Below are 25840 nucleotides of genomic sequence, written 5' to 3' on the forward strand. Positions count from 1 at the left end.
GCAGGGGGCTCAGGGCAGGGAGTTGGGGGGCAGGGTGCAGGAGGGCTTCGGGCTCTGGCCCGGAGCCGCTTACCTAGAGCAGCTCCGGGGTGGCAGCGGCACACACCGGGGCCAGGGCAGGCTGCCTGCTGGCTGCCTCGGCCCTGTGCCGCCCCGCTCCGCTCCGAGAAGTAGCTGGAACCACGTCCCTGCGGCCCCTGGGGGAGGGGGAGCGGAGGGCTCCGCACGCTGCTTGCCACTCCTCCAGGTACCTCCTCCAAAGCTCCTATTGGCCGCGGTTCCCCGTTTCCGGCCAATGGGAGCTGCAGGGGGACGGTGCCTGGAAGCCAGAGCAACACACGGAGACCTCGTCTCCCCTCCCCTCCCGGCTGCAGGGACGTGATACCAGCCGCTTCAGGGAGCGGCGCGGGGCTCGAAGGGGGCAATCCTGCGGGCTGCATCGTAGTTTGCCCACCCCTGGCCTGGAGGTAGGCCGGGGGGGGGGGAGGGGCCGCAGGCCTCTTGGCAGGCCGCAGGAAATAGCCCCGCGGGTCGCATGTTTGAGACCCCTGTTCTAAACAATCTGTTCCACCTTGTAGTTAGCGGTGACACTCTGAGTACCTTTCTAGCCCTGAGGAAGAGCTCTGTGTAGCTTGAAAGCTCGTCTCTTTCACCAGCAGAAGTTGGTCCAATAAAAGATATTACCTCACCTACCTAGTCTCTCTAATATCCTGGGACCAACATGGCTATAACACCACTGCAAATATGGGGAGTATATAGTATTTTATTTTGCACAGTATCTTTCACACAGACTATATCCAAAAGTGCTTTACAGAATTAAATCATACTATTGCAGAGATAAATAAAAGTAAAGAGAGAAAAGTTAAGAGGTACCGGTAAAGGAGAAAAAAATATGCCTTCAGCTGTGATTTGAAAAGAGATAAGGAATCTTTTGGTACTGAAAGGATGCTTCAGATGACAAGTAAATGGCATGGGATGTCCCAGATGAATAAGAAAAGGCTCTTGCTCAAATACTGACCAGACTGTGTTATGAGAGAGGGAATAGGTCAATGACAGGTGAGGTAGTGAGGAGGGAAGTGAAATGAGAAAAGTCAGTGAGACAGGCTGGAACAAATCCATGAAAGGTTTAAGAACAATGAGGGAAGTTGTTAAAAAGATCCTGAAATGTACAGAGCTAGTTAATATGTTTAAGGATGGGAGTGATGTGATTGTGCTTCTTTATGCATGTGAAGATGCGGACACCATTATTCTGTACGTGCTGGGGTCCTGAGAGCTAAGGCTTGGGGTGTCTGTGGAAAAGGAGTTCCAACTGTCAGAGTGAGATCAGAGGAAAATATGGATAAGGATTTCAGCAGTAGTAGATTTGAGGCAGTTGTACACAGGCAATGTTATGGAGCTAGTTACAGGCAGATTTGCAGGCATATGTGTTTTAGTGTGATGCAAAGTGTATGGAGTAGAAACAAGTTGGAGGACTATGCTGAGACAGGAAACAGAGGAGATGAAGTTGGAATTTTTATTGTTTGTTTTTAAACTGGCATTTAGCTGAAGGATGTTGTAAAGAAGCCAAGAAACCACAAGTTTACTTAGTCAAGATTGGCAGAGAGGGTAATGTTAATTTTGCACAAACCAGAGCTGAATATGTGTCAGAACTGTGGCTAGTACAGCTGCATTGATCTATTTTTATTTGGGAACTTAAGATCACAATTATGTTTTTATCAGTCTGGAGGAAAGACTCTATAGGCATAACTGGTGTGCTAGTTATTTGAAATACTTGCCAGCATCTGTTGTTCTTGTTCCACAAATAAGCACTTACATTATCTAATATATATTACCGTGTTGAAAATAGATTTATTTACTACTTAAAATCATAGCAATCTGTTCACTTCCAACCTAATCTATGTAACAAATGCTAATGGAATTCTGAGTGTTGTACAGGTATTAATTTCTGATAAATGTTGTAATAAATTCCTCCAGCAGAAGCCTTCTGTTTCATTGTCTTCTACTTAACTGAGACTAAAGTCACAATCTTGTAGTAACTGAACTTCATTTACCCTCGCAGTGTTTATGAAAACATCCATTTACTCTTACAGGTTTCATCTCAACAATTGAGGTTTACTATTTATCTGCCCTGTAGGATTAGTTAGTTATGTTTGGACTGCCCTTTTACAAGTAAAATGCTATGCAAGTATTATGCATTATTAGTATATAATTTAAAATGATCATGTATTACTATTATTGCTTTTGGTTCTATAGCAATGCTAATCAAACTCGTCTTCCCTGCAACATTCTGAAAAAACAACACTAAAATCCTTTAAACTGTTACCACAAACAAGTTTACCACAAAGAATTTCCTGAACTATTATTGACCAGCATGGGTTTACGACCAGCCTTCTAACCCAATCATTCATCACTCCCCAGGAAACATGCTGAATCAATATAGTTATAGCTTTGCTATTTCCCCTGGGCTCCCACTATATGACGTCTTGAATATTGTTTTTGAACCATGCAGTAACCGTGTAACAGAAGCCACTTTTCTTTTGGTTCAAAGGACAAAATACAAAACTAGACATGATCATGCATACCAAGATTCAAACAAAAAGTTACCCAAGACTTTCTTCACACGAGTTCGTGGTGGAGAAGTGGGAAACAGAATGGTTCTTGGTTGTTCTGCTGGACCTTCTCTGCAATCTTCACCTTTATAACCAGGACAACATCTCCACTCCAGTTCTGTTACTGTCTTATAAGCAATTGTATACCGAGGTCTGAAACTCATACGGTAGCTATCAAAATAGAAAGAAAAAGTACTTAAAAGTCATCTATAATCATTCAGACATTTATATTAGACCTAGATTTAAAAAGACAGTAATCAATGATGATTAATGAAATTAATAATACCCAGCAAGATTTATTTTTCTCTTAGATAGAACATAACACTCTAGTTATACATACACATGCACACCTACCCACTGTTGGTAAGAGTTAACAAACATGATGTGCTGCCTGTATAAATCGGGTTTTCGAACTATGAATTGACTGATGTACAGTAGAATGGGAAGTTACTGAAAGTGCTGGTGACTACCAGTGTTAATACTGCACTACTGATTCAACATCTTTCCCTCCCACTGAATACTTTTTCTCACATCCTTAAACACAGAGTAGCTGCTGAATCAGAGCCAACCTGAATCTCGTAACAAAACATTTTCTGCCTATTTTGTCTCATTAAAAATACTGTTATTTTTCTGCATTATGTTGACTTAAATTTTTTCCCAGCATCAGCATTTGTGATATGGTGACCATTGTCAGAATTAGGAAAGAAGTTCCATTCACTGGGAGTGGCTCAAGAAAAAAAAGTTTGGAGGTAGGCACAGAATAGGGATATGAAGGACATAGGCTTGGAATGATCAGGGGAGGGGGAAAAGGAGATTAGAGTAGAGAAGTAGGAAGGAGTTAAGTTGTAGAGGATCTTGAAGACAAACCTACGTAAATGTGCACAGGCAGGGAGCCAGGAGAGACTGATTTCTGTTCTCAAAGTGGCTGAAGTTTGAAAGCTGCAACTTGGCCTAGAAAGATTACTCATTTAGAAGCACTGCTGGGCCTTGTTTTAGTCATTATTAGTTTTATTGGACCATCTTATGAGCATTTGAAAATCACATACTGAGCGTGCACAGTAGAGTTTTTTCCCCTAAGTTCATTAAACGCACACTTAAGAAAGGATGTGGTATGTGTATATCAGTAGTTACCTGCATTATGAAGCCCTTCATCTCCCTCAGTGCTCCAAAACCAGCCCTGATAATTTTCACACAATGTGGCTAGATTCTGGCGTCTCTGGTGGTAATGTCCAGGTGTTGTTTAGCCAAATAGTTCAAGATTATGGAATTACCATGTTCTGTGTACATTACTTTGTAACAGCAGAGCTTTGAAACCCTAGAGAATGAAACACCTTGTTTTTATAGTTTTTAATTACCCCCTCTTCCCACCAGTTCTTTTCTTTTTAGAAAAATCCAGAAAAAATAAATTTAATTAAATGCAAAAATATATATATATAAAAATTTTAAGTTTCCATGGTTAAGCACTCATAAGTCAGTAAATTACAAATGTATTTGGAATGTGTAACCTTAATTTTGCACCCTGTGTTTCTGTATTACAACAATCTTTAATCAGATAATCACCAACTATTTCTAAATATCAAGTTTTTTCCCTATACATGATACATGTGGCATCTTGCAATTTTTTCATACTATATTGACAGACATCAGACCATCTTTTCCTTATGGGTTTATGCTGTATTTAAAACACTGAAGCAAGGCAACACACACACATCTCATTTCAGGGTAAGAGATGAGGAAAATAAAACAAACATGGACTATTTCCTTTAACTGTGTCTCCATAAGTTATTACACTTAGAATAAAAAGTAACATGAACAAATACAGTGTTACCTATTTGTTTGAAATAATGCCTACACTGTGGATAAAATTAGTATCCTGTTATCCTTTATACTGCTTAGGGTTTGGTTTGGTTTTTTGTGTCTCAGATTTGTTTAGGCTATCACCAGAACTCTCAATCAGACGATGAAAAACACACACACACTCCACAACTTTGATGTCACTGGAAGAGTAATGCAGTAGAAGGGAAGACAGGATAATGACATAGGACTCAATGGGAGTTTTGCCATTGACTTCAGGACCATATGGAGACAGAGTGAGCACCACAGACAACAAGCTGTCACAAAACTTAAACTATATATGAATGACTGTATTAAATGAATCATTTTCTAACACTAAATTGGGAAGAGTGTTATTGTTTAAATGAGACAGAAATCAACCACCAGACTGAAAAGTTTAAATCCTGCTGTGTTTGGAAAACAATTCCTAACACAAATGAATTAAATATTATTTTAACTGTTACTCTTGCTCACTTCTTGCCACATGCAAAAACAATTGCTTTAGTAATTAGACATATTTTATCCAACATCTTCTATTTAGTAAAAATGTGTCTTTATCACAACCATAATTTTAATATAATGTCCTACATCTGGTATCCATTTACTGTCCCTCTATGCTGCTAATTAAAATATTTAATAAAATAATTTTCTGGAGTCCCTGATCCTTGTGGTTATTTTATCTCAAATGCAGGAGTCCAGGGGATTTCTCATCTGCTACTCAGCTAATGTTAACAAAATAATAATCAGAGTGAGTCAGTGTATCATGGTTTCAAATTCTGACCTAGGGCACACTGATTCAGACTCAGTTTCCAATACATTTTACATTCATGAGAATATAATCTCAGCAACTGTAGGTTGCACACAAGTTTATTATTTCTGTTATGATTTCCATCAACAGACCTAACAAATCCTGTTTGTAAATGCAAAGTACAGATGTCCTAGGTCAAATTCCTAAACATTAAATAGATTAATGTAGTGGAAAGTGGAACAATGAAAAAAGGACAACATCCTGGCCACCCACGACTTTCCTGTTCTTCTCTTGTTTATAACATTAAATCACTTATATTATGTATGTAAATTTTGTTAAGGTGCTTTTACTTTGAACTACTTGCTGGAGACAGTGTGACTGAGGAGTGGATAGATATTTCAGTGGTTTGAGGGTGATTACAATCTCTCTCAGAAAGAGCATCTAACTGGAATACAAACTTTGAACTCATAGGTCAATTTTGGTATGAAGGAGATGGCAATAGATACTCTCGGATATCCATGAAATGTTTAACTGCTCTAAGCTTGGTGTGTGTTCCATTCCATCCCTGTGTGGCCAAACTCCTTTTTGAAAATTAAGATATTTTGTTAATCTGCTCCAAATACCATTAGCTATGATTTTGTAACAAACTTTTAAAAGACAAGTTTTAAAAGCATATAAGAAAAGAACTCCGATATAGAATTTATCTCACTTTACTCCGAAAAATTGTGTAATGATTTTTTTTTTGTAGCAGTCACTTTTGCAATTCGTAACGCAACTATTACTCTTTACCCTGTGCACACTTTCCCTGTGACCTCCTTCATAGCTAAACAAGAGGAGATCATCTCAAACAATATTCAGGTAAAAATAAATCATGACAAAAACATACACACAAGTATAAAAGAGGAGTGCAACCAGGACAAATCTTAAAGCCAACCAGGACAAATCTTATTCATACAGACAATTTACATACGATTTTACTACTCTCCTTTCCTACTAATTAAAAAAATGAGTGATTACAGTATGCTTCCCATTACTTGATACACATGGGGTTATATATGGAAATACAACACAGAGTATGTCATCAATTAAATTTTTTTATTTTAACATTTAAAATGTATTTTAAAATACTTCCAATAATTTAATACAAAAATAAGTCTAAAATATTGGGCTGTCCCTCCTATTCTGATTCGACAGTTTAAAAAATCCCCACATGGTAGATCCCGTGAATCAAGAAATCCTTCACCAACCCTATTCCTTGTGAATTCTTGCAAATTTGATAGCCCATACACACAGCATACAGCTTACTCAGACCCACTGGCTCTGATTTGAGTTTCAGCTTTACCACATCAGGTTTAAACTCATCTGAATCTTAAAATAAAACTCCACTGGAGCAAAACCAATCAAGAATTAAAATGCTTCAAAAGCCATACAAAGAACAACCTACAAGTTCTACACTGCTATTGTCATAAATATAAAGGGAAGGGTAACAACATTTATGTATGCAGTAACATCAAATCCCTCCTGGCCAGAGGTACAGAATCACTTACCTGTAAGGGGTTAATCAGTTCAATTAATCTAGTTGGCACCTGACCAGAAGGACCAATGGGAAAAGAAGATACTTTCAAATCTGGGGGAGTGGGAGGGTTTGTTTGTACTCTTTGTTTTGTTCCCTCTCGGAACAAAGGGAGAGACCAAGCAGGTAACCCAGCTCCTACTGAAATAATACATCTAAAATTACAGAAATTGTAACTAATAGCAAGGAAATGCGTTAGATTATCTTTTGTTTTAGCTTGTGAATTTTCCCTATACTAAGAGGGAGGTTTATTCCTGTATTTGTTACTTTGAAGTTGAGCCTAGAGGGGAATCCTCTGTGTTTTAAATCTTATTACCCTGTAAAATTACCTTCCATCCTGATTTTACAGAGGTGCTTCTTTTACTTTTTTCTTTATAATAAAGTTCTTTTAAGAACCTGCTTGATTTTAAGTATCAGAGGGGTAGCCCTCACTTTCACAGACCTTGGGAGGCAGGCCAGTCCTTGCCCACAGACAACCCGCCAACCTTAAGCATATTCTCACCAGCAACCACGCACCGCACCATCACAACTCTAACTCAGGAACCAACCCATGCAACAAACCTCGATGCCAACTCTGCCCACATATCTACACCAGCAACACCATCACAAGACCTAACCAGATCAGCTACAACATCACCGGCTCATTCACCTGCATGTCCACCAATGTTATATATGCCATCATGTGCCAGCAATGCCCCTCTGCTATGTACATTGGCCAAACTGGACAGTCACTACGCAAGAGGATAAATGGACACAAGTCAGATATCAGGAATGGCAATATACAAAAACCTGTAGGAGAACACTTCAACCTCCCTGGCCACACAATAGCAGATGTAAAGGTAGCCATCTTACAGCAAAAAAACTTCAGGACCAGACTCCAAAGAGAAACTGCTGAGCTCCAGTTCATTTGCAAATTTGACACCATCAGACCAGGATTAAACAAAGACTGTGAATGGCTATCCAACTACAGAAGCAGTTTCTCCTCCCTTGGTGTTCACACCTCAACTGTTAGCAGAGCACCTCACCCTCCCTGATTGAACTAACCTCGTTATCTCCATACTGATTTATACCTGCCTCTGGAAATTTCCATTACTTGCATCTGAAGAAGTGAGGTTCTTACCCACGAAAGCTTATGCTCCCAATACTTCTGTTAGTCTTAAAGATGCCACAGGACCCTCTGTTGCTGCTTGATTTTAGTGTCCTAAACATAAAGGGTCTGGTCTGTACTTTTATTAAAGGCAATTGGTTGGTATATTATTCTCAAGTCTCCCCAGGTAAGGGGGGGGGGTGAAGGGACTTGGTGGATATTTTGGGGAAATAGGAACTCCAAGTGGTCCTTTTCCTGAATCTTTGTCTAAATCACTTGGTGGTGGCAGCAATACCGTCCAAGGACAAGGGAAGGAATTTGTGCCTTGGGGAAGTTTTTAACCTAAGCTGGTGGAATATAAGCTTAGGGCGTCTTTCATGCGGGTCCCCACATCTGTACCCCAGAGTTCAGAGTGGGGAGGAAACCTTGACAGCTATAATCTTCAAGAGAACTATAGGCATACAAATCTGTGTACCTTAGCATTTAAATTGGGATTTATGGAGGCACTCAGTCAAGCAGTCCCATCAACATCAGTGTGTCTAGTCATCTGAGTAAGGCAAACAAGATTTGACCTTAATGGCTTTCCACCATGTTCCCAGCTACATAAAGGTTAATTTCTTAATTGCTGTAGCATTTTTGACTACTGATATAGTCCAACATGAATGTTAAAATTACTCATACTAAGTAGTACATGACCACTCTCACACTGTGGATGTGTTTCTAGGTGATAATTAACAACATGCACCTAGTGCAGGGGTCGGCAACCTACGGCACGCGTGCCAAAGGTGGCATGCGAGCCAATTTTTGATGGTTAACTTTTTTAACGGTATTTACATCCCTATCTTGCGGTTGGATGTTCCATCCAAAACCCCAGAAGCTGGTGTTAGTTCATGTTTCTGTGGCTGGCTGATGTCATTATGGACAAAATTCCCCCCTGCACTCTACTTCCAGTTCCCCAGCACTTATGGGTCACCTAAGCTTATCTATGCCAAAGATCTTAGGCCTCAAGCTTTATGCTAACTGCTGACGCCAATGTCTTACAGGATGCAGGCCTGTAGGTTCCTTGCATTACTGCTAAGTAGAATAATGCAGAATATAATACAAAGCAGTGAATACAATAGAGGTAAGCTAGCCCACTGGGCTACAGATGACAGAACCCTGACAGATATGAGATCCAGCATGTCCGGAGACGATGAGAGAAATGGTAGACAGACTTCAACCCTCTCTGAATGGTTCTGAGGTGAAGTCTGACATGCTGAGTCACCTACATACAAGCTGCCACAGGAGCCAAAAGTTCCAGGCAATGCCTCGCTGTTCTACAAGGGAATGCCTTGAAGTTCTTGCATAGCTCCAATATCACCTGAAACCTGGCCCGAAGTAAATATGATCTCACTGTGGTTGAGATAAGAAGTGATCCTATAAACTCGAGAAGACTTGATCAACAAGGACAACTCAGAACACCCCACAACTGTAACAGGGATCGGATCTTTTAGACAAACACTAGCACTTGCTGTCTGGACCTTCCTTGAACCAGCCCGCTGAGATGAACCACAACCGTTGCCAGGCACTTTATGAAGACTTGAGGAGCTGACGACAGCCCAAAGGGGAGGACCATAAACTAGTGTTTAATTTGTGCCAGGGCTTGCCAGGGGTGAGGCCCAGCACCTCTAGGCTTGGCAGTTCATAACCCTGGCACTGCTGTGCTTGCTGCATCCGTTATGAATGTAAAAAAAATTGCTTTAACCCCAGCACCAAATTGCCTGAGCCCTGGCACCTCTTTCATTACAAATTAAGCACTGTCAGTAACTGATAATAAATATCTGCTACAATTAATCTTAAGAACCTCCTGTGACTCTGGTGAATGGCCACATGAAAGTAGGCATCCTTTAAGTTGAAGGCAGAGAATTAGTCATTGGGGTCTAGGGATGGGATGGGATAATAGATGCTAAGGTAACCATGCAAAACTATATTTTTTATGTATTTGCTGAGGTCTTGCAGATCTCAGACAGGTCTCCCTTGAACTCTGGAATGAGAAAATAATGGGAATGGAATCTCTTTCCCCGATGCTGAGGAGGTACTTCCCCTGCAGCCCCTAATTGCAGTACAGACTGAACTTCTTGGATTAGTACACTCTCATGAGAATGGTCCCTGAAAAGAGATGGAGAGTGGGAATGGGAAGCAGGGAAGAGACGTGAATTGTAGGGTATATCCCAGTTCCACCGTGCTTAGAACCCATCAATCTGTTGCAATGCAGGTACAAGCACTTAGAACAGGGGTGGGCAAACTATGTTTTAAGATGGGTCAGGGGCCGCACCACACGGCTCAGCCCCACTCCAGCCGGGACACTGGGTCAGGGGCCACACCACGCGGCTCAGCCCTGCTCCGGCTGGGGCGCAGGGTCAGGGCCGCACCACGCGGCTCCCGGAAGCCATGGCATGGCCCCACTCTGGCTCCTACATGCTCCTGATCTCCCTCCCGCCCTCTGAACCCCTCGGTCCTAGCCCAAAGCACCCTGCTATACCCCAAACTCACCCCCAGCCCAACCCCAGAGCCTGCACCCTCAACCAGAGCCCTCACCCCCTCCCTCACCCCAACCCCAATTTTGTGAGCATTCATGGCCCACCATACAATTTCTATTCCCCGATGTGGCCCTCGAGCCAAAAAGTATGCCCACCCCTGACTTAGAAACTAGGATAACTTGCTGCCAAAGGGAGGGGAAATAATACGGAGTGGTTCACTGGCCTCGACCAAGGCATCAACCAGACTGTTTGGATGCTACAGGTTGTTTGCATTAGCAGAAAGTGAAGGAGGAGGTCTCATCCTCTGAGATTTATGGTGTCTCTGGGATTGGTCAGATTGTCTTAATGGATGACAGATACCTCTTGTTGGACTTGAGGGTGAAACTGCTTTCTCTTAGGGCTGGAGTATAAATGCCCAAAGATTTTACAGTTGTGGTTGCCTCAGAATCTTTAAGAGAATGCAGAGCTCCATGTGCCTTTTTTTAAAACAAATTTGGACCCTCAAAAGGCAAGTCCTCATTTGTTTGTGGGACTTCTGATGGCACGCACAACAACTGAAGCCAAGAAGCACAATGCTGTAGCCAGCACCCGAGCAGCCAAATCACCATGTTTAGAGCACAGCCTGTAAAGATGATCTTGCAGCCAGGTGGCCTTCATTTATAAGAGCTTTGTATTCCTCTTTGACATCAGCTGGCAGCTTGTCTGCAAATTTTAATATGGGGTCCCAGATGGAGTAATCACTGTGGGCTAAGAAGGGCTGATGGTTTGCAATTCTGAACTGTACATCTAAATAAATCCAGCTTTTTTGCATCTTTATCTTTGGGAATAGACTTAAAATGCCCCGCCTCACTTTCTCATCCATGGCCGCCACCAGAGAACCTGGGGTGGGATGTGAATCAAAGTACTCATGTCCCAGAGATGGAACTTGGTAGTACCTCTTCTCTGTTCTTCTGGCAGAGAAAAGGGAGTTTGCCAAAGAAGTCTGGGGAGCTCTAAGATAGCCTCATTAATAGGCACAGCCACGCTAGCAGGTCCTGCAGAATGCAACCAGTTTGTGTGGATTATCCTGTACAACTCAATTTCGATACCTAGGAATGTGGCCTCGCTTTTCAACAGTTGCTGGCACATTCTGTAATCATCCAGAACTGGGGAAGATGATTCTGAAATGGTTGCCTCATCTGATGAAGAAGAAGTGTTGAGTAGAGACAGTGAAGTGTCAGTCTGTCTAGTGTCTGCTTAACCTCACTAGCAGGTGGATCAGAATCCACAGGGATAACCTCCCTCAGCTGTTGGGTACCAGTGTCAGTAGAGAGAGTGGTATCAGACAGAGAAAAGTGCCTGGATAGGGACTTAGTAAAGCAGTGTTGAGGACAAGATGATCTGGAGTCCCAAGGACACCCCCACCACCACCACCATGGATTCCAGCAAGGCCACTGCTGTATTTGATATGGTACCAGAGCCCAACCCCAACGCAACCTATCTAGATATGCTTCTGTAAGAGTCACTGTGCTGGAGCCTTGACCTGTGCCATGAAGAACAAGGAGACAGTTGATATCTCCTATAATGAGATCTCGATATGTAGGATCCACATCTGTATCCAAAGAAAAGTCAACACTGAAATGCCAAGGTGGCACAGTATAGGGCAGAGTAGCCAGAAACCGGGACCTGGACTAGCATTCAGAGGATGGTAGCGGAAGAATTATCCAAGGCTTCTCTGCTGAAGGGACTGTGCACTTAGACTGTTGCACCACAGAGCCCAGACCCTGAGGGTACCACCAAAGGCTCAGTTCCCAAAGATATCAGATGTACAGGTGCCAAGCAAGATCCCAGTACCAGTACCTGCATGGAAGGAATAATCGGTACCTGGATCTCATCCTGTAACGGACAAGTTCAGCACATCCCTGTCGTGGTGTACACCTCAGACTTCGTTGATACCGATACAGCAGTGTGTATTGCAGAGGAAGTCAATGCTGCTGAAGGTCCCAATGGAGTTGGTCTACATGGTACCACATGAGGATCCAGAGTCAATGACTGTACATTGCTAGAATGCAGTACCAGGGAGCTCCTACCAGAAGTCTTCTTCTTGTGAGACTCTGTAGGGAATCTAGCTCTCAAAAAGTGGCGGCTTTCTTCTGGCTAGAACGGGGTGCAATCAAATGGGGGTGCGAAGCTGCTTTCATCAGGATGAAAGGCAAACTTCCCTCAACTACTTAGTCCTGGTCTTAAACCCCCTACAAATAAGGCACTTATGCCTCAAAGTGACCTTCTGCCAAACACTTTAAACAGCAGAGGTGAGGATTGCTGACTGGCATGGACATGTTAGAGCCAGAACAGTGCTTCAAAACTTGGGGATTTAGGCACACCCCTGTATCCAAAATCTCAAAGAAAACACTATAAAAACAAGGAAATTTTTTAGGAAAAAAAAAACAAGTACAGTACCACTAACAATAACTACTGCTAATTAAAAAATATTTACAATAAATTCTTTCTAAAAAGCTTTCTAGAGGGACAAAGGGAAGAGAATATGAGAAGCTCACACATTCCCCGACTACCAACCACAGCCAGTGAGAAGAAACTGATGGGGAGGTCAGAGCGGCCACCCCTTAATACCTTCAGCTGGCAGCACAAGGATGAGGAGAGTTCATGTACAGTACTGCTACAAATGGTAGGGAATACCTTGGATCCACTGAAGTCAATGAAAGTTTTCCATTGATTTTAATGGAGTCAAGATTTCACCCAGACAAGATGCTTTATGATACAACTCACCACCATTCTACAGCATTTGTAGTTTGATTTTAGAAAAATATGAAGTGTCTTAATAAAGTAGGAGTTTATTCCAAAAGCATATACTACAAGCGGTTTCCATTCTTTTGTGAATTCCTAGGATGGCTGGATTTAGGGGTTTGGGGCCCCCAATGTTATTTTTGGGGACTTCCATCACTTCAAGCTCTCCTCACCTTCTCAAATTCCCAAAGAATTGGTTCTTGTGGGTCTCAAAATCCAGCTCAATTCTTAGTTTTTTTTATTCTTAAAAACTTTTAATTCTGAAAACTAAAAAGACGGCTTTTTATTGTTCTATATGCTGGTAAATAATTGTGTGAATATAATCCAAATATATTTCAAAAACAGAAAAATATTTTTGGGGGCAGGAAGACTGATTAACTTGCTGAAAGCATAAATGTGTAGGGAGAGAGAGCTGTAAAGTTAGGAGTAAATGTAGACTACAGTGTGTGTTAAAATGCCATTAACAAAGAAAAAGAACCAAATAAACATAATTTGAAAAATAATCAGTTTTTTGGTCTGATATTAGGGAAAAAAATCAAGGTTCTTTTTACTGAATGCACTAAAGAAAGAATTGTCTTTCTATTTCTGGCACTGTTTACTGTATTAGGTTGCTATTTTTATTTCCAGTTCCTAACTTAATATATAAAAAGATAGAACACGTGCTGGGCAGGAAGGTGAGGAGGAAGGATAGGGAGTTACTTGCTGAATAAAATAGTTTCCCTCTAGCAAGTGAAGATAGAAAATGAAAAATAGATGGCTGTAAATCAGAATTAAATGTGCCATTACTTTTACACACTTGATCAATGCCTGGCACTGGCAAAATCCTCCCAAACAAAATTCCAGTGTCTGAGTCTTACAGCTATGATCAGGCACTGCTATGAACACTGGCACAGTGAAACAAAAGGAAGAAAGAGGAAGCCAAAAATAGTATTTAGGAATCAATCTTACAATCTTCATACATGCACAACTACCATTAAAATCAATGAAAGATGTGTGTGTACAACTATTGCCCAGACTAGCTAAGTCTTGAATAAATACTTATTGGCCAAACAAACTGATGAACATTTATGGGAACTTGGCAGGAAAAACAGTTTAAATGTAGCACATCTGCACCTTAGGGGCTTGTCTACACTTAAAAGACTGCAGTGGTGCAGCTGCACCACTCTGAAGGCAGCGCTGCCACCAGCAGCAGCGCAGAAGTAAGGGTAGCACTGCAGTACCACACCCCCCCTACAATAACCTTGCAACCCCCCACGACTCCTTTTTGGGTCAGGACCCCTACAATTACAACACAGTGAATTTCAGATGTAAGTAGCTGAAAAAATGAAATATACAATTTTTAAAATCCTATGACCATGAAATTGACCAAAATGGACTGTGGATTTGGTAGAGCCCTACTCACTCATTGCTAACTAGCACAAATTACAGCAGCCTCTGAACACTCTAAACTGTGCTAGGGGCAGGACAGAGAATCCCACTCACTATAGCTCCACTCCTCTATGCCACTCTGAAGCTAGGTGCAGCCGAGACTCTAGCCTGATATCACTTCAGGATGCTTGTTTCTCTTGTAAGGGACAGGTGGATTATGGGGCATTGTTAGAAGAGAAAAACATTAAATATTCTCAGTACCACACCCTTAAATTCCACTTTTAGTTTCAGAATCCATTGCATTTAAAATGTCCAGTATCATGAAATCATTCATTTTCCAAAATCCTGGCTTCCTTGAAGCCAATGGGAGTTTTGCCATTGACTTTAATGGGGCCAGAGTTTCACCCATGGAATTTAACTCATCCATTACTCTGAGTTCTGCAACACAGGCAGAGAAGGGGAAAAATAAGCCAAAGTACTGTACTATCTAAAATATTGCATCTACAGCCACATCAGTGTTTTCATTTCCCAGTGATATATCACATATCCTTCTGGGGTCTCAGATGGGTTCAGACTCAAGGCGGCTAGCCCCTCTCACTGCTGTGGCTACACTCTGTTTTTAGTGCATTAGCTCAATCAGAGTGAGCGCAGGTATGTCTACTTGAGCTGGGAATTACACCCGAAATGTAGATATACCCACAGAATCTAGTTCAGTAACATGTCCCTAATCACACAGCTAGTCTATGGAACAGCTCGGAATAGAACCTGGATCTCATGACTTCCAGTCCCATGCTTCCTCTATGGTTGCTTCCTTCTACTTTTATGCCAGTAAGACAAACAATGTCAAATACCAGTAAATCACATGCTGCCAGATCAGCACCAGGTTGGTACTTCAAAACAAACAAGAAACCTAAATACTTCTAATAATAAGAAAACAGAAAAAAGGGGTTGGGAAAATGCTGGTAAGTCAACATTGTATTGTAATTAGGGCTGTCGATTAATCGCCGTTAACTCACGTGATTAACTCAAAAAAATTAATCGAGATTAAAAAAATTGTGATTAATCGTAGTTTTAACCGCACTGTTAAACAATAGAATACCAATTGAAATTTATTTTTTGATGTTTTTCTACATTTTCAAATATATTGATTTCAATTACAACACAAAATAAAAAGTGTACAGTGCTCACTTTATATTACTTTTGATTACAAATATTTGCACTGTGAAAAGAACAAAAGAAATAGTTTTTTTTCAGTTCACCTCATACTAGTACTGTACCATAGTACAAATGTAGCTTATTTGTGTTACATAACAGCACTCCATAACAAAACAACGTAAAACTTTAGAGCCTATACGTCCACTTTGTCATACTTCTTGTTCAGTCAATCGCTAAGACAAACAAGTTTACTTTTATGGGAGATAATGCTGCCTGCTTCTTATTTACGTCACCTGAAAGTGAGAACAGGTGTTCGCATGGCACTTTTGTAGCCGGCATTGCAAGATATTTACGTGCCAGATATGCTAAGCATTCATATGCCTCTTCATGCTGTGACCACCATTCCAGAGGACATGCTTCCATGCTGATGATGCTTGTTAAAAAAATAATGTGTTAATTAAATTTGTGACTGAACTCCTCGGGGGAGAATTGTATGTTTCCTGCTTTGTTTTACCTGCATTCTGCCATACATTTCATGTTACAGCGGTCTCAGATGATGACCCAGCACATGTTTGTTTTAAGAACGCTTTCACTGCAGATTTGACAAAAAGCAAAGAAGGTACCAATGTGAGATTTCTAAAGATAGCTACAGCACTCAACCCAAGGTTTAAGAATCTGAAGTGTATTCCAAAATCTGAGAGGGATGAGGTGTAGAGCATGCTTTCAGAAGTCTTAAAACAGCAACACTCCCAAATGGAAACTACAGAACCCAAACCACCAAAAAAGAAAATCAACCCTCTGTTGGTGGCATCTGACTCAGATGATGAACATGAACATGCAGCTGTCCACACAGCTTTGGATTGTTATCAAGCAGAACCCATCAGCAGCATGGATGCATATCCTCTGGAATTGTGGTTGAAGCATGAAGTGATATATGAATCTTTAGGACTTCTGGCACATAAATATCTTGTGACGCCAGCTACAACAATGCCATGCAAACGCCTGTTCTCACTTTCAGGTGACATTGTAAACAAGAAACAGGCAGCATTATCTCCTGCAAATGTAAAAAAAAAAAAACTTGATTGAGTGATTGGCTGAACAAGAAGTAGGACTGAGTGGACTTGTAGGTTCTAAAGTTTTACATTGTTTTATTTTTGAATGCAGGTTTTTTTGTACATAATTCTACATTTGTAAGTTCAACTTCCATAAACAAAACTTTACAAATATTTGCACTGTAAAAAAAGAATCAAAAATAAATTGAGCACTGTACACTTTGTATTCTGTGTGATAATTGAAATCAATATATTTGAAAATGTAGAAAACATCCAAAATATGTAAATAAATTGTATTCTATTATTTTTTTAATTGCACGATTAAATGCTATTCATTTTTTATTCACTTGACAGCCCTAATTGTAATACATTAACCATTGATTACACTAACAGCAAATGGTAAGTCAACTCTATTTTCACTTCATAATTCCAGATTCTGGGTCTGATTCTCCTTTTAGACTGGAGTATCTCAATTGAGGTCAGTGGCGTAAAAGTTATGAGAGAGAAAAATCAGACCCCAGTTTACAATTTCCTGGGAACTGGAACTATGGAGGGCAATTGGCAAAGTGGGGAGATAAGAGCTGTGTGTTCAGGACAGGATACACTGCAAAGGATGAGGGAAAATCAGAAGTCAGAGGAGGAAGATGGGAGTAGGAGAGATGCAAAGTGTAGGAGCAAGACAGCAGTGTGAACAGAGCATTGTGATGAGCAGGAAGAAAGGTAAAAAGCATCAATGGGAGTGGCTACCCTACAGATCACCAAGGAAATTTAAGAAGAGATTAAAGCAGAGCACTGAGTAGAAAGGACATATGTTTAACTGGATTTTGAAATGTCTTCCTAATAGATTCCCCCTGCCAACTCAGGCTAGGTAAAGCATGAGCATGTGATGTGTTCTACAGATGGACTGGAGTTGGAATTCGCACCAGACCTGGCAAAGTTGCTTGATTTTGAATTTCTGCTATTAATAGCAGCTGAAGCATTTTGAGGGAGGAGACACAATGGGACAATAACATATTTTCACTGCTGTTGCACTCATTTTTCTCTACAAAATGCTCTGTGCTTGAACCAGAGTTATTGCTCTCCCTTCATCTGGCTTAGGTCATTATCATTTAATCTACCCTTCTCTACAGCTGAGAAAGCAATAGCTCTGGTTAGAATGGCACAGATAGTATTATATCACTCACTGCCTCCCCACATAACTTCTGCAGCAAGATTTCATTTTGGTCCATACTATCTCATCGTTTTTTAAACTTGTTCACAAAAGCAAGGAGGACCAGAGGCACTTGGTCCTGCTAATTACTATGCAGTTTTTCACAGGCTGATTTCCTCACTGATGCTACGATATTTTATCAGAAGATTATTTTTACCTGTCCTCTAGTGACAGTGTCTAACACGTCAGCAGCAGTGGACGTTATCAGGAGAACTGTGAATAAAAAATGAATTTGCTTAATCTGTGTTTGCAGCTTTCTTGTCTTTGCTCTCCATGAATAAGTTTCCCAGCAAGAATATTTGTAGAGAAACTTTCACAGAATGCTAAAGAATATATATGGAAGATAAATGTTGAATTCAGAAACACAACCAATATTCTCCTGAAGCACTAGCATTCAGAGATTTCATAGTTTGCTTAAAAGCTGGGATTCTAAGCTTTCAGAATGAACTACAGCATTGTTTCTAGAGCTAACATTTCTCAAGGCAGCACACACTCGAATCAGGCGTGAGCACCACCATATTGCGCAATGGACACTTGACAAAATTACTGGACTAAGTGACAGACATTGGTGGGGGGCCAGGAGGGGGCTCTGGACTGAGGCAGGGGGTTGGTGTATGGGAGGGGGTACGGGCTTTGGGCTGGGAGTGCGGATTCCGGGATGGAGCCAGAAATGAGGGGTTCAGGATGTGGGAGGGGGCTCCAGGCTGGAGCAGGGGGTTGGCATGTGGGAGGGCTCCAGCTGGAGATTCAGGCTCTGGGGTCGGGCTTGGGATGAGGGGTTTGGGGTGTAGGAGGGTGCTCCAGGCTGGGACCAAGGGGTTCGGAGGGCAGGAGGGGGATCAGGGCTGGGGCAGGGGGGTGGGGTGCAGGGACGGGGGGTGTGTGTGCAGGCTCCATGCAGCGCTTACCTCAAGCAGCTCCTGGAAGCAGCTGCATGTCATTGTCCCCTCCCCTCGGCTCCTACATGGAGGCACGGCCAGGTGACTGGGCGCTGACCCATCTGCGGGCAGCACCCCCACAGCTCCCATTGGCCACGGTTCCCAACCAATGGGCTGGGAGCCACGGAGAAAGCACTCGGGGAGTGGGGATGGAGGCAGCGTCCCTGCAGAGCTGCCTGACGCCTGGCCGCGCCTCCGCCAGCAACAGCAGGGATGGGGAGCCGCTTGTGGAGAGCCGCCTGAGGTCAGCACCCCCACGGACCTCAACATATTTACCACGGACACTTGTGTCTGTGTATGGACACATTGCCGACCCCTGAATTGAAACAGGTCAGAAGTGCGGGGGCGGGGGGAGGAGAGAAAAAAGGCAAGTTGTGATCAGAACGTTATATGAAGGTCTGATATTTTGAGGACCACAAGGGGAACTGAGGAATATTCTCCATTATGGGAAACCTGGCAGTGATGTAGAGCATTCCTCTATTGTTCTGGTGGTTTATTGAATATCAGACCTTAAATTGGTCAGTGGTCCTCAGGACCAGCAATGCTACTTTGGAACTGGTCCGGCACTTAATAGAAGAAGCCCCAGACCTCCAATCAATGCAATTTTCAACTCATGAAAAAACAGACAAATATCAACTGCAATATTTGTATTAATGTGAGTTGAGGGGGAGTTTGTGAAGTTTTTGGAATTATTGCAACAAGCTATGAATGATGTATGAAATGAAAATTCCTATCCAAGTTTCAGAGAAGAAAGACAGTGTTGTTTGCTGTGTGCATAGTCAGAGATACACAATATTAGGCTCAGAGACACACAGCCAGACAAGTTCACCACACCCAGCCATCTTGCAAAGATTATCAAATAAACACTCCAGAAAACTCAAATATGTTATTAAAGTTTTCTTACTGCCTTCAACGTCCCATCCTTAGGCTAAACTCTCCATATAGTCAGCTAGCAGGAGCCTGTACAGAGAGATTTCTGTCCCACACAAGATACCCTCTCTTTAAAAACAAAACAAAAACCTCCTTTTTTGATATTTAGGGGGAAATATACAATAGTCCTCAGTTTTCCCCTTTTATACTTAACATAGTGTCTGTGTTTTCAAGGGTTTTTCTTATGTGATATTGACTTCTGAAAGCCAGAGACCCACTTAGACCCTGATCAAGGACTATTGTACCCTGGGCTTGATCCTGCCCAGGACAGAGTACTCTGGCTATGATCCAACATAACACTTAAGCACATGCTAAACTTTCAACCCTCAAGTAGTCCCATTGATTACCATGGGGCTGCCAACAGCTGAAAGTTAAGCATGTGCTTAAGTGCTATGCTGGATTGGAGCCAGAGCTCTCTACTCTGGGCAGGATTGAACCCCATTATAGTACCCTATATGTAAGGAACAGGGACTGAAACTGCTGCATGGATTCCAGAAAAAAAAATGTGGATAACAACCAGCGATACCAATTTATACCAAGGATCTGGTCTACTGTTTTCTTTCTAAAGGGAGCACCTGAATAGTCTTTTTTCCCCCCATTAAATAAAATAATGTTTACATCTTTACCTGGAATGTTTTTATTATCACACTTTGTCTGATGCTATTTATAGGTTGGTCTCCCAGCCTTTACAATTACATATACTAATGATTAGAGTTTATGGGTATTTCACTGTCTTTTGTTTTATATAATTCTGTCTATGCTTTATTCAAATGTTGGTGTTTATCACGCTTCGATTATTCTGGAATTAGATTTATTTATAGTGATAAATATATGTAAAAACAATAGGCTCAAAAATACTTGTTTAATGGGTCAATTTGTAAATATTTATTTAAATGTTCATTTAGTCATATTTATTTTTAGACAATTTGTCATTTTTCCTGTCTGTGTTCTAATTACTTGCAATGTAGTGGAATAATCTGTCTCCCTGTTTATTATATGTTGATCACAGAAGTTAAAGATGAAGAAGACCAGTTAAAATCATTAAATTCACTCCCCCCCCCCTCCGCCCCCCAGGTAAGAACATATAGTCTGACCCAGTAAACACTTAAGCACATGAATAACTCTATTCCCAAGAGTCGAACCACAGAAATCAATGGGACTAGTTACATGAGTAGAGTTATTCACATGGATAGATATTTGTAGGATCAAGCCCATAATCCTCAGATAGAAGCTTATATTGATACTATACTACACTTGTTATTTGCCAGAAGGCCAATATAGTTTTCTTATAATAATTATATTAAAATATATAATAATGATATCAACCCAACTCTCATGAGTAACCCTTCAATAAGAAACCAAAGAGAGTGAATGCACAATGGAAAGTGAAAAAGTAAAACAAATAAATTAAAAATAAAGTAGTACAGGACGGTCAGTTATTTGTACACATTAGTGATTTTTTAAATTATAAAAATATTTGAGCGTGGGTAAGTAAACACATGAACACTTTTGCATAAGTACATTTCACTCCCACTTCCCAACAACAGCAAAAGTTTGTTTGTTTGTTTTTTCCCCCTCTCTCCGGGGCTGGTCATAGTTTAAGAAAAATAAATCAAATCTCTCTCCAAGGACAGAAAATACTTCAAAGAGCCCTTCTGGTTTTTCCTTCTTTCTCTCTTCCGACTTCTCAGACTCCAAGCATCTGCTCATATAGATCCTAGAATGTTATTCAGAAAAAACTCCCACTAACTTTTCAGGCTGTAGGATTGGGCCGCAATACATATCAAAAGATACTTAAATAATGAGATCCTACTGCAATTACTGAATTTTAACTTACAATTTAAGCAAATACACCTCTACCCCAATATAACACGACCCGATATAACACCAATTTGAATATAACGCGGTAAAGCAGTGCTCTGGGGGGAGGGAGGGATCAAAGCAAGTTCGATATAACGCGGTTTCACCTATAATGCGGTAAGATTTTTTGGCTCCGGAGGACAGCGTTATATCAGGGTAGAGGTGTACATCTTGTTTTTAAAGTTGTTACACTTAAAATTTCCTAGCAATGCAGTAATTCAACAGCCTTTTTTTTTTTTTTTTTTTAAACAAACAATATTTTTTAATAGGGCTAATGGGTAAGAGGTGATTAAAAATGAGTTCATGAATTCACATGGTGCTGGGTTTGGTCACTGGAATTCGTATTTCTATAGAGTAGTTCACTGACATTGTAATTAATATCAATAATATATATATTCTCGTATGTATGGAATATCCTCTGTTCGGGTAAGCACCTGATATTTAAGACAGTTATATACACAATATATAATGCACAGCTTTGTTTCATCAAAATATTTTTATATGTAACATAGGTCATCCAAATATCAAAAAAGCACTGTGGACAAGATCTTGATCTAACTAGAAGTAAATGGCAAATTTCAAATGCTATTTAATATTTAGCATTAAAATGATGAAGAGCTTCTATTTGAAGGGTATCAGTTCTTAGCAATTTATTGCTCAGCTTATTACGAATGAAAGACACATACTGACATTTCATGGAACAGGTGAGAATCCTCATAATAGGAAGGGGCATAGTCAGTGTTTAAAGTTGGATACAGAAAGTCAGTCTGACATATCAGTGATTGTCACAGATCAACATTAATAACAAAAGGCACACATCTACGACACAGGTAACAAGTTGTATTCCTGATTCAGATCTCAGTTACTTTATTTGACCAGAATTTGGCCCATTTACTTCATGATTTAGTCCTCTATCTGTAAATTTGTAAAGGAAATAAGAAGAATAATTACACAGAATTTTGCCTCAATGGTTTTACTTGTTTGTTATAACCCTTCTCCCAGTCCTCCTACTGTCTCGTCTATGTTTGGGTCCTGAACCTTAAAACACTTACATATATGAGCAACTTTATTTGCATGAGTAGTTCCATTGAGTTTCATGAGACTACTCACGTGAGTAAAGTTAAAGTTATTCATGTGCATAATTGTTTGCAGGATCAAGGACATAGATTGCAAACTCTTCAGTGCATTTTCCTTTCTTATTCTCTATCCTGAAGGAAACTAGCACACAGTGAGTGATAGATCAATATTAAAATAATAGATTCTCCTAATATCACAGAGTTTTGGGCACACAGAAAACTTCCAAGATTACAGAACTTATATTTTGAGTTATTTAAAAAATATTCACCCAGTTTTTATAGTCACACTGCTGCCATACTAATATACACCTGAATGCATATGAAACTTGAAAGATACCTTTATATAGTATACCTTATATTAAAAATAAAAAGATGCTTTGTAATTCCAACTCTAGTTATCCAGAAGATAATGTTTATCTTCACCGATATAAAGCAAGTCAGATTCAGGAAATAAAGATTTGCAATTAGGAAGATCTAATTTCCTTTAAAATGGACACCTCCAGTATACCTTATCAGATATTCAGCGTCAATATTTTAGAACCTGGCTCACCATATATAACTTCCTGATAGGTCTGTCACTCAGAAGCAGTGACAGGCACCATTAATAAACAAGGATATACTTCGCCCAATCTTTATTTGTCCACTTCAGTGTCATAACTCTAAAATGGGCAGTTAAATACTATGAAAAGAAACAACATCGGAAATGACCCAGACAGGGTTATTCAGCTGTGTCTCTGGGGAGTCTTCCATGATTTGTCTCAAGTGGCCAATGTTTATATAAGAAAAGAAGGTACCATTGTTTTTTTTTGGTGCCAAAAAGTCTTACAAACACCAAATATGCAACATTAATTGTCTCAGGCCCCTGTGAGGCAAGGAGCGTCCTCAGATCCCATAGATGTAAACAAGAGCTGAGTGGACTGAGCCCATCGCAGGAGGGGCTCAGGTCCTTGTAATATCAGCCACATACTTCATTCGCTCATGTCTGTTCAGAAATATATACAAACAGTTTTTGTTTTTCTATTTATAACAATAAAATTTAGCTCATTTAGTGTCTGATCCTATATCCATTAAAGTCAATAGGACTCTATTGACTTTAGTAGGAGTTGGATCAGACCTAAACAGAGCTTATTGTCTGTGGATCTCAAATTCCTTTGCAGAGGAGGGTAAGTACCATTATCACTGTTTTACAGATATGGAAACTGAAGCCCTGTAAAGTGATTTTCCCCAGTCACACAACAGGTCAGTGGCAGCACTATGAATAGAACCCTAGTCTCCTGACTCCTACTCCAGTGCCCTGTCCAATGGACCACAATGCCTTACCTAACATAAAAAACGTACTACAGAACCATGTCTTAGTGCATAATGCGCTAGCTTTATTCAAAAACAAAAAGCAAAAACAAACAAACTCCTGTCTATGCTGGATAATTTAAGAATCTATAAATTATAAAGCTATTGGCCCACATTCACCAGTACACTGTTCCAGCAATGCAAAGCAACTGTAAAGCCAGCTTTAGCCAGGTTTATGATCGCTTTGTACCACTGGAACGGAGCGAAACAGCTGGAGTGCACCCATGATTCTAGGCCAAGGTGTGTAACTGTACTCTCAGCAGGTGCTTGCACTCTTTCCACAAAAGTTGAAGTACAGCATGCATATTCACCCCGACTAGTTAACACTAGAATGACATAAGCACCAAATCAATTATCAATGGACAGTTCAGACTTTTGCAAGTAATTTCCTTGATTTGTTTTAGCAATGTACAACTAACTTATTGCATGATCTCACAACAGAATACTCAATGTGGCTCTAATTTGTTTCAGCTGCCTTATGTTTGTAATAAAAAAAGATAGTAAATCACGAACAAAGGTATGGCTCAGTACTCAGAGGCTAGAAAATTATACACATTGTCCCGCAATACCCACAGAGAGATCCCAAACTTTTAAAATCCCACTGACCATCTGAGCTCTGGTGATGTAAAGCTTGTTAGCTGTTGTGTTCTCACTAGATGTGGAAATGATTTACTGATGACCCAATGGTTCCCCACCCAGAAATCTCCGCCTCTCTTACTTACACTGGGGTTGGTGAACAGGGAAACTGGTTCCAGGCACATTTGTACTGCGCCTGAATAAACTGCTCAGTTCCATCCAGCACAGAGCAGCTCACATTCTTGTTCACTATGTAGGCACACCAGTTCCTGGGAGAGGGTGACAAAAAGCAGGACAAATGCACAGTTAAAGGGGCAAACAATAAAGATTATTAAACCAGTGGCATGTCAAGTGTAGAACAAAAGCACCAGTCAGGAGACAGCCCTGCGTGACTGTAGCTCATAAAACCTTCTCCATGTCCTCTAGCACGAGCCTATGATCAGCTCTTTGGGCGCCCTGAGCGAAGTGTCAGCATCCACCCCCCAGCACTCCTGCAGCCATTTCAAGCGTTGGGGCTTTACATTCCTCTCGCTGCATCTCGAACCCCCAGGCTAAAGGGGACTCCCGGGGAGCCTCCCGCCCCCACAGCTCTGCCTCTGGAGTTGCGGCGGAGACCGGGGCCGGGAGGGGGTCAGTCCGCAGGAGAGCAGCCCCGGGAGCCGCAGCTGGGACCCTCCCGCTTGCCCAGCGCACGCAGGAGGGAGACGCACTTACTTGCTCCTGGCGCCCGGCCGGTTGTGCCTCAAGTGCGGGGTGGCCTCGCTGAGCCCGCCGGCCAGAGACAGGAGGAGCGCCAGTGTCCAGCCCAGGGGCGCGACGGGTCCCGGGCGCAGCCCCATTGCGGCCGGCAGGGCAGGAGCTGGAGCGCCCCGCGCCTGGCTGGGGACTGGCGCCTGAGCGGGGCTGCCGCGGGGAGCAGCCCGGGCTGGAGACACCCTAGAGCGGACCGCGACGTGCTGAGAAGCCCCCGCACAGAGAGACTCCGCTCCGCTGAATCCCCCTTCCCCGTTCGCGTCTTCCCGGTTCTCTCCTCTCGCCCCTGCACTTTCTCCCTCCGTTCTCCTCCTGCGATCCCGCACTGACGCAAGAGGCCCCCCACCCGCCTTCCGCCCTCCGTCCACTGGATTCACACCCCACCCCCGACGGGTGACTCCCCTCTACCCACGCTTTGTCTG

At 41.6% G+C, this 25840-nt stretch overlaps 1 protein-coding gene across 1 annotated transcript in view; it reads right to left on the reverse strand.

Annotated features, from left to right (window-relative positions):
• Positions 1 to 25703, reverse strand: part of EMILIN2 (elastin microfibril interfacer 2) — a 61379-nt gene extending 35676 nt beyond the window's left edge. The window contains exons 1-3 of the mRNA XM_026661409.2: positions 25380 to 25703; positions 24812 to 24934; positions 2605 to 2780 (exon numbers count right to left, since the gene is read on the reverse strand). Coding sequence (XP_026517194.1) covers positions 2605 to 2780; positions 24812 to 24934; positions 25380 to 25504 — 424 coding nt within the window. The 5' untranslated portion in view covers positions 25505 to 25703. The remainder of the gene's footprint in view (positions 1 to 2604; positions 2781 to 24811; positions 24935 to 25379) is intronic.
• Between the last annotated feature and the right edge of the window lie 137 nt (positions 25704 to 25840).

The sequence above is a fragment of the Terrapene carolina genome, unplaced genomic scaffold (genome assembly GCF_002925995.2).
Source record: "Terrapene carolina triunguis isolate 2854851 unplaced genomic scaffold, T_m_triunguis-2.0 Scaffold58, whole genome shotgun sequence".
Lineage (NCBI taxonomy): Eukaryota > Metazoa > Chordata > Testudines > Emydidae > Terrapene > Terrapene triunguis.